Source organism: Hesperophylax consimilis, chromosome 24, assembly GCF_061612785.1.
Source record: "Hesperophylax consimilis isolate HC1 chromosome 24, BYU_Hcon_1.0, whole genome shotgun sequence".
NCBI classification, from domain to species: Eukaryota; Metazoa; Arthropoda; class Insecta; order Trichoptera; family Limnephilidae; genus Hesperophylax; species Hesperophylax consimilis.
In genome coordinates, this window is record NC_142859.1 from 27,821,328 (window position 1) to 27,836,466 (window position 15,139).

A 15,139-nucleotide genomic window follows, 5' to 3' on the forward strand; every position below is an offset into this window, starting at 1 on the left:
AGCAGAGAATAGAACTTCTTTATAAATAGGTATGTACCTATATTTAATTTATTTTATGACTGTTGTAGTCCGGTGAACCCCCACATATTTTGACCACCGGCCGCCACTGTTCAGGCAGTTTGTCAATAAAGTGTAGGCAAAGTAGGCAGTAGTTTTTGGTTGGAAAATTTGATCACATCTTGGCCTTTGCTACAGGCCTTATTCAAAATCTCCTACCTATGAACCTTTATTAGGATCTGGTTTTGTATTGTGGCTAATTAGGTTCTTCAGATTATGATCGAAAGACATTAAGATAATTGCACATTTTGGCTATGTTTTTTTTGCTTAAATCAAAGAAGGCAGCAAGTTTTTTGCTGGAATTTCAACATTAACACCATCTGGACCCCGAGTGCGTGATTGCGCCCAACTAAATGTTACATGCCGAGGTGCATCGCCTTAAAGTTTAAATAGCACACCAGGACGGTTCAAAAAAAAAGCGTGCAACTTTAAAATAAAAAAAGGTCCTAGTGCATTTTTCAATAACATAAGTGTTCAGAAATTCTTGGTAGGTAATTTGAGAAAGGAAATTGCATTTCAGCTGTGTATAAATTTGTTTGTGCGTTCCGTTTCCATTTTCGAAAATCTGCTGCATCTACTTTATTATTCAAATAAGCATTTTTAGGACGCAAGGTTTACTGTTCACAGAACCACTAGCATTTTTAATATTTTTGATAAATATTCCAAAAGAAATCGGTTCCAAAAATAGCCGGTTCCAGCGACAGCAAAGGAACTGGTTCGTTCCTTGTAATCGGGACAGGAATATCAACATCTCTATTTCAAAGTACCTAACTGTCAATGTGACATTTTGTGGTTAGAATACTGACTGACTTATCTCACGAAATTCAAAGAACTTTCAGTATTACATTCTTCGTGTTTCTTTAGTATGTTATTTATTGTTTTTACAACATTCTCAATCATTAATAATTCTAACTATTGCAATGACCACCACTGAAAAGGATATTAACGACGTTTTCGACGATTTGCTGCTGAGCGAGGAGAAATTCGTGCAACAGGGTTATGAGGAAGGAGTAGAAGCTGGGAAAGCTGAAGGTAACGTGGAAGGATATCACTTGGGATATCACAGAGGGGCTGAAATCGGCGCAGAATTAGGTAAACTTCAATAAAATATGATGATTATTTACCTAACTGCTGCACTTTTAATGGGCAAAGATTATGGAAATTACACCTTGTTCCAACTCAATTACTAGTAGGAACAACTATTCATGTCGGGAGCGACATATTTTTTTTTCGGTTACTGAGATAGTTGTTTCTCTTTGTTATCTAATTTAAAGGTATACGCTGACTACGAGTGCCCAATAAAATTTACCACTTTCCCGACATAATTACTAATTCCTGATGATCTCAAACTGTGCCCGTGGTATTGTTCTCAGGTGCAAAGCTTTCACTTAGAACAAATTTCACTTCGTTTCATTTTTACACTCAAAATAAATATGACATATTTATCAAAATATCCCACTTCGCGGCCATTTTACATCGTACTTTTTGCCGGGAACTTGATCGCTGCCAACTACCAACCTCTCCACAATAAACCCAAGATGTTTGCGCTCGGTGCTAGGCTGCTCTGTGCAGTCTGCGCATGCGCGTTTTCACAAGCGCGTTTTCAAAAAACGTTTCTCTGCTATATCCCTACTCTGTGGTTTCTCACGTGTAGTCAATCAAGACAGATCTGACATATCTGAGAATGTCAATTACTACATTGCGGCCTTTTCCGTCACTTTTATTAATTCACGAGTTTGTTAAAGGTGAATGGGAAACCATTAGGTATTTGCAACAGTTAAATGTCCTTCCGAAAACTAAATTGTGTCCTTCATGTGGGGCCGAAATGGTTCTACAGAAAAGACAAGGTGTTGGAGTGGACCAAAACCAGCTCTTTCATTGGCGATGTCGGAAGATGGTGAAAAAAATGAAAAAAGCATCTGAAGTGTGTGACACTCGTATCACAATGCGCCAAAACACCTGGTTTGACAACACAAAGATGCCAATAGGTACAATGATAAAGCTTACGTACATGCTTGTACGTTGCAAAGAGGATCTCCAAGACATCGCTCATGAGCTAACTCTGGACCGTAACACGGTCGGCTTATGGATGAAGTTTGTTTGGCAAGTTATGGAGGAGTGGGCCATGACTGACATGGAACCAGTGGGGGGTCCAGGAAGAACAGTCAAAATAGACGAATCCAAATTTGGAAAACGAAAGTATCACCGTGGACATCGCGTGGAGAGCCAATGGGTGTTTGGCGGCATCGAACGAGAAACATGAAGGGTGTTTCTAGTTCCCGTTGAAACACGAGACCGTAATACATTACTGGCGGTGATCAAGCAATGGATATTACCGGGTACTACTATTATTTCAGGTGGGTGAGGTCTCTAGTAGCATTCTCGTATCCCCTTTAAGCTGCGGACGGTGCGTGCACCGGCCATGTTGTGTGATGTGTTGTGTTGTTCCCTATGCGTGGCTGGGGGTAGCACCCTCGTACCCCCTTTAAGCTGTTTTTCTTTTTCGGTTTTCTTTTTCATTTTTCGCCATTTTCTTACACATTTGCGGGGGTTTTGTTCCAGATTGCTGGAAAGCATATGACACTTTGAATTGTGAAGGTTATATTCATATGACTGTAAATCATTCCATCAACTACGTTGATCCCACGACAGGTGCGCACACCATCGAGTCCACCTGGCGGCATACCAAGCGATTCCTACCTCACTACCACAGGAGGAAAGGAGATTACAACAAATATTTATCTCATTATATGTTCTTGAAGCATTGTGCGCTGCAAAATAAGTGCTCATTCACATCATTTTTCGAAGCAGTAAGCAAAGTCAATTTTTCTGATGTTGAAAATGTCGACGCAAGTGAACATTCCAGTTCTGAATAGTTTTAAATTCACCGCGTTTTATTAGTGTTTTTTCTGTTTTAATGTTGGCAAACTTGTAAAAATAATTACATCATTAGAAATCAACATGGCCGCTTATAATTTGTTAATAAATGTCTATCTCAAGCTATTTTCTGTTTTTTTCCATGTTTTTCCTTTATTATTTCAACTAAAATGAAGCAAAATACGTTTGCCCCAAGGTAAGTTCATAATTACTTCTCATACCGTCGAGATTTGGCTTAATTTGACAATTTTAGCGCAAAAACAGTGAGGGCACTGCTAGACGGCAAGTTTCTAATATTGGGTTAGGTTAGGTGAAAAGAGGCATACATTGCGTGATAATACGACCGGTCAGTACCTGAGTTGGCATCGCGTTTGGGTCCCACCCAGGCATCGCACGTTCAACTCCTCGGCTGGCCTACATCACAACACAAGCAATATTTTCCGCTTACTGTGGTGGTAGTAGGAGATTTTGAAATATTGTCAGGTCATTCATAACCCGGGAATTTTTGTCTTTCTTTTAAAAAAAAAAAAATATGTCCTGTTTTGAACGGGACCGTCCTGTTTACTGTCACCTGGATCCTGTCCCGTTGTCCCAAAGGAAAGTGCCGAGATGCAGAAATGTCCCATTTTATAGCAGACTCACTCGTCATCAAATGGAATCTAAAAGATTGTCTTAAGTATTAGTTATATCGCAGAGCCAAAAAAATTAGGCCACGTTAGTCACGCACGGTATGATTGTACAGCCACGGAGTTCTGTTTTCAATTGTTTTGCATTGGGTTTTCTGGTACTGATTTTTTATTATTTATTGTAGGTTATTACTTCGCCACAACTTGTGCGCACTTATCAGCCTTTGAAAAGGACTCTTCGTTGTACACTGATAAGGTTGTCAAGCAACTTCACAAACTGAGGGACTCTATAAAAGACTTTCCTAGAGATAACAGTGAAGATATTGACATCCACGCCGTATTGGAACAAATCCGTGGGAACTTCCGAAGGATTTGCTCTTTACTCAAAACTGAAAATGAGTACGCTAGCACAACAGCTATTTCTTTTTAAAAATAACATTTGGTAAGTTTTGCAATATATTTTTTAAATACATTGTTAAATTTGCAAAATTCCATTGCATGCATTCAATTTTTTTATGAATATCATTTGATTTCAACTTCATTACTACATACTGGAAATAACTATTTAAGCCAGGGAAATGGGAAAACATTCAAAAATAGTTTATCACGTTGTTAGTTTGGGTTATTTAAATAAAAATAGTTTATTATGTTGTTAGTTTGGGTTATTTATGATTTTTTTTTCATACTTCTAGTAAGAAAGAATACATTTAACAATATGTATTCGCTTATATACACATAAAGCAAAATGAAGTAGGTATATAAAGCAAAAATACATAAGTTTAAAAAAATATATAAGTAGATCAAAAAAAATTTAACACCTCACAAAAGCGCCTCTGTCTGTACATTTTAAAGATAAGCGAACTATGTTGCCACCTGGTTGGGCAGCGTTGTGAGGCGGGTTAAGGTAGGGGATGTAGAAAGGGTTTTATTAGTGCTGGTCTTAAAGAGGCCCGCATTCAACGAACGAGGAAAAATAGATGCCGGTAACTCTTTCCATGTATGAGCCGACTTACACAAAAACAAGTCGAAGAAACGACCCATTCTCATGAAGTACAAATATACCAAGTGATATAAATGTATTTTATTTTATTCTTTTTGTTTCTTGGATCCTTGACCCCTGGGCCAAAAGATGTGTATCTTACAGATATGTATCCACAGAGTTTGTCACGTTTAAAATTACTGTTATTTTTTCAAGCACTTCACTGCAAGCCTTTTTGTTAAATTAATCTTTTGAATAAATATTTTTTCAGGTTCCATTGAGCTAAATCAATAATAGAATCTAAGATATTTTTAAAATGGACGACATGAAGATTAAACAACTTAAAAATCAAATAGATAACACCCTTAGGTTTATATCACCCTTTTTACCCTTTGCCAACTGCCACATGGTTGAATTTATAACTGAAAGTTGCTGGGAAAATTTTCTTCCGACTGCAATTGTTCGAGAAGTTGATAAATTTGGCACAAAAGATGCAATCAATGCATTTTGGAATGTAAGGGGAAATATTCTTCTCAAAAATCTACCAACAACTACAATACAGAGACTTCCTCATAATGGTAAGGAATTTTCAACCAATCTGTCAAATATCTCTACTAACTCGGCCTTCGTGGTCGAGGGGTAAAGCTCTCGACTAGTAAGCCGAAGATCGCAGGTTTAAATCCAGACGTGCGCATGTAAATTTTATTTGATGATTTTGTGTTATTTCACATTTTATTAATTAAAAATTATTGTTAAAAATATACGAACCATTAGCAAAGTTCACCACCAGTTACTTTACAGGTTCTGGCCTAGCACCCAGCGGTCAGAGGTAAAACTAGGGCTAACAGATAAAACAGATGTTTTGCCTTATCAATTGGCTTTCTTAACAATTATATATAATATATTATATTATATTATATTGCGGCACGTTCCAGAGTGGAAGATACTCTCAGTATCGTAACCGTCTTGATCCAGTGAGACTATGGCATCCCCCATTGGGGTGTGTTGTGAGGCTGAAGGTAGTGGGGAGGTGAAGAAGATGGGGAAGATGGAGGTGGGGGATATCTCGCTATTCAGGTCTGGTCATCCGCACACACGGCTAAAGCCATTTCAAGCATTGTTTCAATTCTGAATGGTAGTCTTACACCAGGGCGATACTGAGAGTATCTCGCACTCTGGAACATGCCGCAAGTATACTATATATTATGTTTAATGAATAAATTGTGAAATAACCAGAGATGTGCTTTATTTCAAATAAATCCATTTCAAATGGAAATGCAAAATGGGTATTTTCCATTTTGCATTTTAAATGCTTTTCTAAAAACCATTTTGCATTTTGCATTTTAAATGCTTTTCTCGATGCATTTTCCATTTTAAATGCTTTTTTGCAACATTCTTCCTACAATCTCCACTCATCTTTTTTTCATAAGCCCCAAATATCAGTCGGTCCTCAACCTCGCTATGAGAGATAATTTACATTTGTCAAGTTGCTCCCTGGTAGGAGCCCTGGCAATTGAGTGATACCATTACAAAAAATACTGATTCAAATACTGAACATGGGGCCATGACGCTGTAATATTAAATGTTAAATAGCAGTTTCTATGTTTTTACGTTGGCAATATTAGTCCCGCGCAAATTTTTCGTGGTTTCATAATCTGTAGTCGTGGTGTTTTTGGATTTACCATCATGTAATATGTTTGTTATACATTGATGTCCATTATTAAATGACAAAATTGTTTAAAAATTCTATAATTATTTTAATTGTTTGACCTGAGAAACCATTTTGCATTTTCAATGCATTTTGAAAATAGGTATTTTGCATTTTGCATTTGAAATGCTTTTCTAAAAACCATTATGCATTTTGCATTTTCAAATGGAAAAGTTTTGACCCATTTCCATTTTGCATTTCAAATGGTTTTGGGTACCCATTTTGCACATCTCTGGAAATAACACACATTCATCAAATAAAATTTACTTGCGCATGCCAGAATTTTGACCTGCTACCTTCGGATTGCTGGTCGAGAGCCTTACCCTTTGACCACGGAGACCGTCAAGATAAAATATTGACTGCTCCGAAAAAACTTGCATGTCATTTATAATAAGTCATTAAACTTTTATTGTTGCAAACATCCTGGACTCCTCGCATACTAAAATGGGGAAGGTATGCGTTTTTTATTTATTTTTAAATTAAGTTATTTTTCACTAGAGTACGGCACTGGTTTTGCCCCAGCTTTGCCGTATTCTAGTTATTATAAATAATATTGGGTTCAATTTCTGCTGAGTCCTCTATTTTTTCAAATTATTAAAAAAATAATAATAATGTTAATCAACACAAGAGGTCCCCTGTTCGGTACAATGTAGACATGGGAACTATCGCCCATTGCATAAGCAACTTTTTCTACTTATTATGATGGTAGTAAGACTTTGTACTTTTCATATCAACAAAAAACGAGTGCTGCCGTCTTATGCATATTTGCTCAATTTTCACCACTTTCTGCTTGATTTCGCCACTTGATTTATTATTTTTCAATAAAATAAATATGTCACCTTTTTTCCAGGTGGACAAAGTAACTTTAAGAACTTGGTAAACTTCATTGAAGAGGCAGACAGACATTGTTTGAAGGCAGATGGAGTACTATGTTTAACAGTAGACCAACTGAGAGAGAAATTTAAAGGAATGGGAGCTATTGAAGTGGACTCTTTGAAGATAGAAGAGTTCATGTCTAATAAAAAAAGCCATGAGGTGAGAATTAATTTGCATTTATCTTTTGTACATTTTAGAATAGACTTCATCAGCGTGGTGGAAAACCAACGCTTAGAATTGAAGCCTTGCTTTTAATGAATGTAGCCATAAACAACTATGCTTGTTAACCAGTTTTGAATTCCGTCTTCTTTCTTATGGTGGGGGGGGGGTCAGAGGCGGACATCTAGGTCTGTGAGCCAGTCTAGGACCTCTGGCATTACCCTGTCGACATCATAAATCCAGGAATGAAAGGAGTGGGCATTCATTGACCACATGATCGGTGATCTGCACCACACTGCATTAAAACATCGCCGACACTTCAGGCCCCACCTATGCATCATGTGGGCACAGCGGGTGTGGGAAGACCTTGGCAGATCAGAGTTTACGAGGCAGTGAGAATCCACGCTGCCTCTGTTGGATCGTGTACGAAATAAGCATTTTCCACGTCGGTCAATTGACGCTCAAGTTTCCTCCTAACTTCTGGAATGAGAGGTAATTGGAGGAGCCTCTTTCCTTTCATTCAGAAGAGTTTTTGAGGGAATAAAAGAAGGTGCTGCAATACCTTTGCACAATGATGTCAGGTGCTATGCAACCTTCCTCTTATTCATCTCCTTTCCTTCCCACACTTTCATAATTCTTTCCATGTAACTCTCAAATCTACATCGAGGTATTATCTACTGTATTATTGCTATAACTCCAATATGGAATCACAATAAGATCATTTCATACAACAAAATATCACGTTTTTTACAAATGTATCATAATTATTAGTTAGAGCATGCTGATGACATAACTTTTTATTTATTAATTTAAACGCCCTGATAGGCTTTTACATGATGCCAACAGAAGTTTTTATTTTTAAAACAACAATGAAAAATAACAGTAAATAAATCAAGTATGTTCGTACATCCATACAGTTGTTAATATGCGTGTTAAAAACAAAATAAAACTAAAAAGGAGATTTAAAAAAAGCCTACAAATGATAAAAGTTAACAACGCGCAAATAGGTCTGAAATTAGTTGCTTTTGAAACCCACAAAATTATTAACACCAAATATATAAATAAGTTCACAGCTTTTGTTTCATAAATAAACCACTCACTAGATCAATAACTTTGGGCTTTTTGTATAAAACAAATTGGTCCTAAAAAACCATAGATATACATACGAATATATAGACAGAAAAATTCTAATTCGGATCCTACTTATTATACTTTACACCAATGAAAAATTCTGAAAGTTTATACCATAGACTTTCAGAGTTTTTCATTGGTGGATACAGTTAGGCAATCATGTGACGTAACAATATTTCAGTTCCAATTTTCGATCGGAGTTATACCTCCCTGGTTTGTTTGTAAGGTGATGAATTCTTGGAATTGGTGAATAGAGTAGTAGTATTGAGTTTATCGTTACATTTTAAATTTTATAAAATATAAATATCAAATACCAAAGATATAAAGCCATATCAAAATCTTGATATTTGCGGCTGACCGAAAACCTTGTGAAATCACCTTGGTACATATGTGGCGGTACTGCAGCGCTATTGAATTCAAATTATGAATTGTACTGTCTTGTGTAATGTCACGATACACCATTTCACATGTTTTACCCAGTTTTACACAAATTCACTTTGAGATTAGTGACAGAACAGAATACGATAAAAAAATTGTTTAGTTTATGTTTGCTGTTTGTTTTGTCTTTTCATTGAATTTTCTGTTTTGTCTTGGAGACGTCTAGGTCCAACTGGCTTAGACAGTTGTAACCTCTATGTTATACTTTATAAAATCTAATAAAATAATTATATGCATCACATGGGTACAGAGGCGGATTTGCAGTCTTGGCCGCCCTAGGCCCCAGATCATGTAGCCGCCCCTTTCTCAGTACCCATCATATTGACCAGGAGTATCCAAACTTTTCAGTAAGTTCCTAGGGTCAAAACCGTTTTAATTTTGCGTGGGGGGCGTGGGGGCGCGCTGTGTGCTGTGTGTGAACACGCTCTTGCATATCGCTATTTCGTACGTAGAATATTTAGGTACTTAGGAATTAATTTCTTGTTATCATCTGTGACTTTTTTGTCACGATTGGCCGCCCCTAATATCCGACCGCCCTAGGCCCGGGCCTACATAGGCCTAAGGGCAAATCCGCCTCTGCATGGGTATGAATTATTCGTGCATCATGTGATATGGCTAGCGTTGAATGAGTTAATATAGAACTTCATGTTTTTTTCAGGTAGAAGTGTTGTCCAGCATAGTCGCAATGCTGGCTTCTTCAGCCAAGGTGAATTATACCATTGAATTAGGCGGCGGCAGGGGTTTTCTAGCCACCATGCTGAATAAGGTCTATGATATGTCAGTTCTAAACATTGACTGCGCGGAAAGTAATGCAAAGGGCGCTGAAAAAAGGAATAAAAAAATGAAGGTAGGTACCATGAAATTGTATATCAATTTCCATCAATTCATTTCGCCTGTAGAGGTAAGCAGAGAGAATGGAAAGCCACACAACTCTGTTTTGGGGCAAATTCACACATATTTTATTGTTATTTTGAATCTTGGCACGACCTGACTTGTGTATTTAATTCACTTGATAGCGTAATGTCTTCCTGGGGAGATCCTGTATTTGTTGATAAATGATAATTGACTTAACTATCTAAAATTACCTCCTTGAAGTAGTAAATTGAAAATAAATGTTACCAGACAGCAAAGTGCCCATAACATTTTTTACTCAAATGTGCTAAGGAATAGCTGGTTAAAGTTTGTCAGGTACGTGGCGATACACCCGGTATATTTAATTTGGGTCTGTAATTGTGATATCAATATACTTATATTTCGCAGATGTTTTTGCATCATGAAATTGGCAATGCTTTTTCTGTGTAAAATTTTTAGGTCGACGCAACTATTAGCAGCTTGTAAAGTCATTTCCTTCATGAGCTATGGAGCTTTAAAATATCTAACCAGCTCAAATTATTTGTAACAATAATTATTGTGATCAATACAATAATCATTATTGTCAGCTTGAAAAGTATTTTCAATCATGAGCTATGGAGCTTTTAAATATACATTATCTAAAAATATTGTTAGTAGCATTGTTGCGGAAATTTTTGTTTAGGTGTACATTAAATGTATCATTTTTTAAATTGTTTCAGAAAAAATGGCCGGGTCTTGTAAAAAAAGCAGAATTCAATAAATCAGAAAGAAGTCCAGAAAATACAAACAAAGATGACTTAGCAAATGATATTGAAGAATCTGTACACAAAACAGAAATTTCACAAAATAATTCAATTGAGAATCAGATTTCAAAAGAAGTTGATGGTGAAAAAACAACATTAGATAGAATTTCAGATTTATCCATTAAAAGTCAAAGTAAAGATAGCAAAACAAATAATTTGTACAAACATGTAACAGATTTTGTATCTCTAGATACAGATTTGTTGAAGCACGTAAAGAGTCACTTTCAAGACCATCCAACTGATATAAACTTATGTTTAACTGGTGAGTTTTCATTAATTTTATCAAAGCTTAAAAGAAAACTAAAAATTCCGATATTATTGTGCAAAAGTTGTCAAAACAGTCTATTAAGGAGATTTGATATTAACCCTGATGTAGCAGTGAAGAACTGGAAGAGGTAGGATGAAAGTTGACTGAATGTAGTAGAAATAAGATCCTTTTAAAAGAAAAATCTGTCTGGAGCCAGTGAGACTATGGCATCCACAAATAGGGTACGTTGTGAGGCTGAAGGTAGTGGAGAGGGGAAAACGGTTATAACCTTTCCAAGCAACGTTTCATTTTGAACAACTGAAAGTATCTTACACTCTGGAACGTGCTGCAAATAAACATGTATACAGGTATTTTAAAATGAAACCAGATTGACCACGGGGGCAATGTATTATGCCTCGTGTGTATCAATCAAGAAAGAAATTTTAAAACGGTATGCTCAGATGATTTCAACATGTAGAGCAGATTGACTGAGAACGGAATGTCAGGAGGATGAGAACCTGAGAATGGATGGAAGAAAATAGGGTATGCCCCAGGAAGAATTAGAACAATCAAGTGAATCAATTACTTATGTAGGGACAAGGAGTAAGTCAATATCTGCTGAAACTCTATCCTTTCAACTACTAGCGAAGCCTTTTACCCACCGTGCTATTGACCACCTGTCTACTTTTTATATGTGCGTCAATAACATTCCTTGTTTTAGTGTCATAGCTTTTCAAAATTTGACGCCAACTAAATTGGAAATTACATAATTGAATTGTGTCTTAACAAATTCTTTTTAGGACTCCATACATGCGGCGATTTGGGTTCCACAACTGTGAAGCTATTTAACAGGTCCTCTGAATCTTCAATACTGTGTGCAGTCCCTTGCTGCTATCACCTGTTAACAGAACAAACATTTGAGAGCCCCTTGTCAGAGACTAAGGAGAGTTCCCAAAACCAAAACACAGGGTTCCCAATGTCTGAACATTTGAGAGGTAACTAACGATTTTTTCATATATTTTCAAAATAATAATATTTCATAGTATGTATTCCATTTTTCATCAGCCTCGGTTCATTCAAATTTTTGGCCTAATTTATTGACTCTTATTGATTTTCCTTACCTATGTACAAGGTATGTAAATAATGGAATGAGACTGGTAACACAGCCTTCGATCTGGCAAAACTGGTGACTCCTGTTTGGGTTGGGGGGAAAGGAACTTTTAAAATGTACCTAGTGTGTAATACAAGTGCAGCAAATTAATTAATGGGGGTACCTGCTGCAATTCATTCTCTCCGCTAAGTTGCATTTGTAAAATAATTTATTAATAATAATACGCTACGTCAGCATTTGCAAAATCATCTCGAGAGTAAAGGACACGCAATTCGTCACTGAAAAAATCACAAAAGCGTTTAAATTCACTGCACATGTGTACCAATGTGTGAATGTTGCAGCGCTAACATTGTAAATTAGTATGTATTCCTAAATGAATACATTTCAGATGTATTGGATTACGCATGATCAAAGTGGTGCAAAATTGACTTGCTTACAAGGCGCTTCGATACCGATGCTGAGCTGTCTCAATACCGCCCAATGCTGTCTCTGTAGTATGGTAAAACAAAGTTTTGTACATATCGGAATATGCACAACTCGTTTGCGCTTGAGCGGGAGATAACTAGAATAATGACCTTGCGGAATTATGACTGGAGCGTACTTTCGTATATCGAAGAGTGGGACACAGATGTCATTGTAAGTTATGTGAAGACTAACGACAAGCACAAATGTATATACCACGGAACCACCTCTGGAAAGCAGGCCAACATCTGATGCGCCTTCAGTACGAGTTTAAACTCGCTAGAATCACTTGTTGATCCATAGTGATTGTTGAGTAAACTCTTAAATTTAAAGTTGATTGGTGCTTACTGATTTCCCTTGTACCTATGTACCCTTCCTCAGAGCAGTATGTTTTAATCAAAGTGCATTGTTTTCAATATATTGTATTTTGTTCCAGATTTTACCATTGGTCGCAATGCTAGGATGTTGGCTTCCCAATCCATCGAGAGATTTTCTGATTCTCAACAATTACCTTCAGAATCGCTTTTTTATAGGGCTCTACTTCAGGTAATTTTCTATATTAATTCATTAATAACTATTCTTATATTTTGCCTTGACCTAAATTCATAAATTTCATAATGATGATGAAACGAATTTGACTTCTGTATCACGAAACACATCCACATCACTCTTGTGTTCTTCTTTATTCTGTGTTAAATAGGTACTACATATATTGTTATTCCTTTTTCTAGGTTATCCTCAAGAAAAACTACGATGGCAACCCTGTGCCAGAAGGAAAATTAAAAGGAGTTGCAGAAAAATGTTCAGATTTTACAGACTATCAAAAACTAGCATTTATAAAGCTAAAAATTGATCGAAACAAAATAAATCTGACGGATGAAGAACTAAATCAGTTTGAAGATGCCTATAATATTCACAAAGACAAATTGAATTTATTTTATCTTTTGAAAATGTGCCTCGCTCCTGTCATTGAGAGTATTGTTCTATTAGATAGGTTAATGTATCTAATGGAAAATGGTTTTGTTACCAAGTTAGGAGGTGCTTATCTTGTTAAGATGTTTGATCCAGTAGTATCGCCAAGGTGCCACGCATTGGTCGCCTATAGAAAAAAGTATGTTTCAAAAGAATAAAAGATTTTATACCTGTATAATATTTAAATGGTTTTATTTAATTATTTCAGTGATTACAGTAACAGAATAACAGCAACCTTTGAAAGTTTAAATATTTTATAAATTATAATATCTTAAGGGGTATTATTACATAACCTCTAAGTAAACCTTCGACTTATCTGTTCCACCTCCGCTGAGTAACGCAACCCGTCAAGTAAATGTCTGTTTAAACTATTATAAGATTCTAATTGAGCCCTTGCCCGGAATAATGTTGTATCCAAAATAATTATCAATATTTAGTTATTGATGGGGTAATGTTAATTATGTTTTTATGCATCGTTTACGGTAATTACTATGGCAAGGAAAAAATTTAGGCTTTTAGCAGCATTTTGAAGTTATCGGTTTGAGGAAGAACGTTGACTATGTTGCTATCAAAATGGGGTCGCCGTCAGCCAATATCACAGAGCGTGGTTTAATTGATTTAATAAAGAGAGAAAACGGACCTCTAATGTTTTAAACTGGAAAGATATCAAAGCCAAGAAGTTGAAAGATGCAGGAAAGGAGTATTTGTCCAAGAATAATATTATTAAGGCTACAAATGACTCCCCGAAACAGGTTTGTGGAATAACGTTGTATGTGATTTAACAGTTCTGTTGATCTCATGACCATAAATTATATTATATTACACAATCTTATGTAGAACGTAAATCGATCACATTCAATTGATTTATCCATATTGTTACCTGTTTGGACATATATCAACTATTTGTTGACTTCAAACAGGCATATGACAGTATAGATAGGGAGAAAATATATGAAATACTCCTAAATTTTGGTATACCGCCCAAAATATTCAAGCTTGCAAAAGCAACGATGGTTGGATCACGATGTCGAGTAAGGATAGGAGGTGAAACAACGGAGGATTTTAACGTCTTCCAGGGGCTGAAACAAGGTGATGGCTTAGCTCCCACTCTTTTCAATATTGTTCTGGAGCACGTCGTGAGGAAGACAATGATTGCTACCGACTCAAACATTTGCTACAAAAGCAATCAAATAGTTGGATATGCAGACGACCTTAACATTGTCGGAAGATCCTTACAGGCTGTAAGAGAGGTGTTTGACCCTTTGGAGACTGCAGCAAGAGAGGTGGGCTTGCAAATCAATGAGAACAAAACTAAAATCATGATGCAAACCAGAACCCCACACCGCAGAATAAAAGATAAAGTGAATTTTAAAAACTCCTATAACTTTGAAATGGTCGAAGAGTTTGCCTACCTGGGCTCCATCATAACGCAGGACAACGAAGACCCAGTAGAAGTAAGAAAGCGCATCACAGCCGCTAACAACACTTACTTCGCGTTGCTGCCAGTGTTCAAATCCCGAAACGTCCATAGGAAAACCAAAATAACCCTGTATAAAACAATTATTAGAACGGTCTTGGCCTATGGATGTGAGGCGGGAACACTGACAGCAAAGTCTGCGGAACGGCTGGACACCTTCGAAAGAAAGGTACTTCGAAGAATCTTAGGAGCGGTGCGAGAGGGAGAGGCATGGAGAATCCGCCACAATAAGGAGCTATATGACATCTACCAAGCTCCCAGACTCTACTCATTTACGGCTCCAAAGACTAAGATGGGCCGGACATGTGCACCGAATGCCAAGCACACGTGTACCAAAGAAGGTTCTAACAGGACACCCGGGAGG

General features: G+C 36.7%; 1 protein-coding gene across 1 annotated transcript; it reads left to right on the plus strand.

Moving 5' to 3' along the window:
• The first annotated feature begins 830 nt into the window (after positions 1-830).
• LOC149412150 (putative methyltransferase-like protein 25) lies at positions 831-14,172 on the plus strand. Its single transcript, XM_089646317.1, has 10 exons — positions 831-1,149; positions 3,746-3,975; positions 4,507-4,543; positions 4,845-5,117; positions 7,098-7,282; positions 9,510-9,698; positions 10,423-10,768; positions 11,554-11,748; positions 12,763-12,872; positions 13,058-14,172. The coding sequence occupies exons 1-10, from the start codon at positions 978-980 to the stop codon at positions 13,454-13,456; spliced, it is 2,136 nt and encodes a 711-aa protein (XP_089502443.1). The 5' UTR covers positions 831-977; the 3' UTR covers positions 13,457-14,172.
• The last annotated feature ends 967 nt before the right edge of the window (positions 14,173-15,139 follow it).

Excerpts from the sequence above, each read along its gene's own strand:
- LOC149412150 (XM_089646317.1), top strand. The coding sequence starts at position 978 with ATGACCACCACTGAAAAGGATATTAACGACGTTTTCGACGATTTGCTG. Across the intron at positions 1,150-3,745 it reads TGAAATCGGCGCAGAATTAG|GTTATTACTTCGCCACAACT; the intron begins GTAAACTTCAAT and ends TATTTATTGTAG. Across the intron at positions 3,976-4,506 it reads ATGAGTACGCTAGCACAACA|AGGCCCGCATTCAACGAACG; the intron begins GCTATTTCTTTT and ends CTGGTCTTAAAG.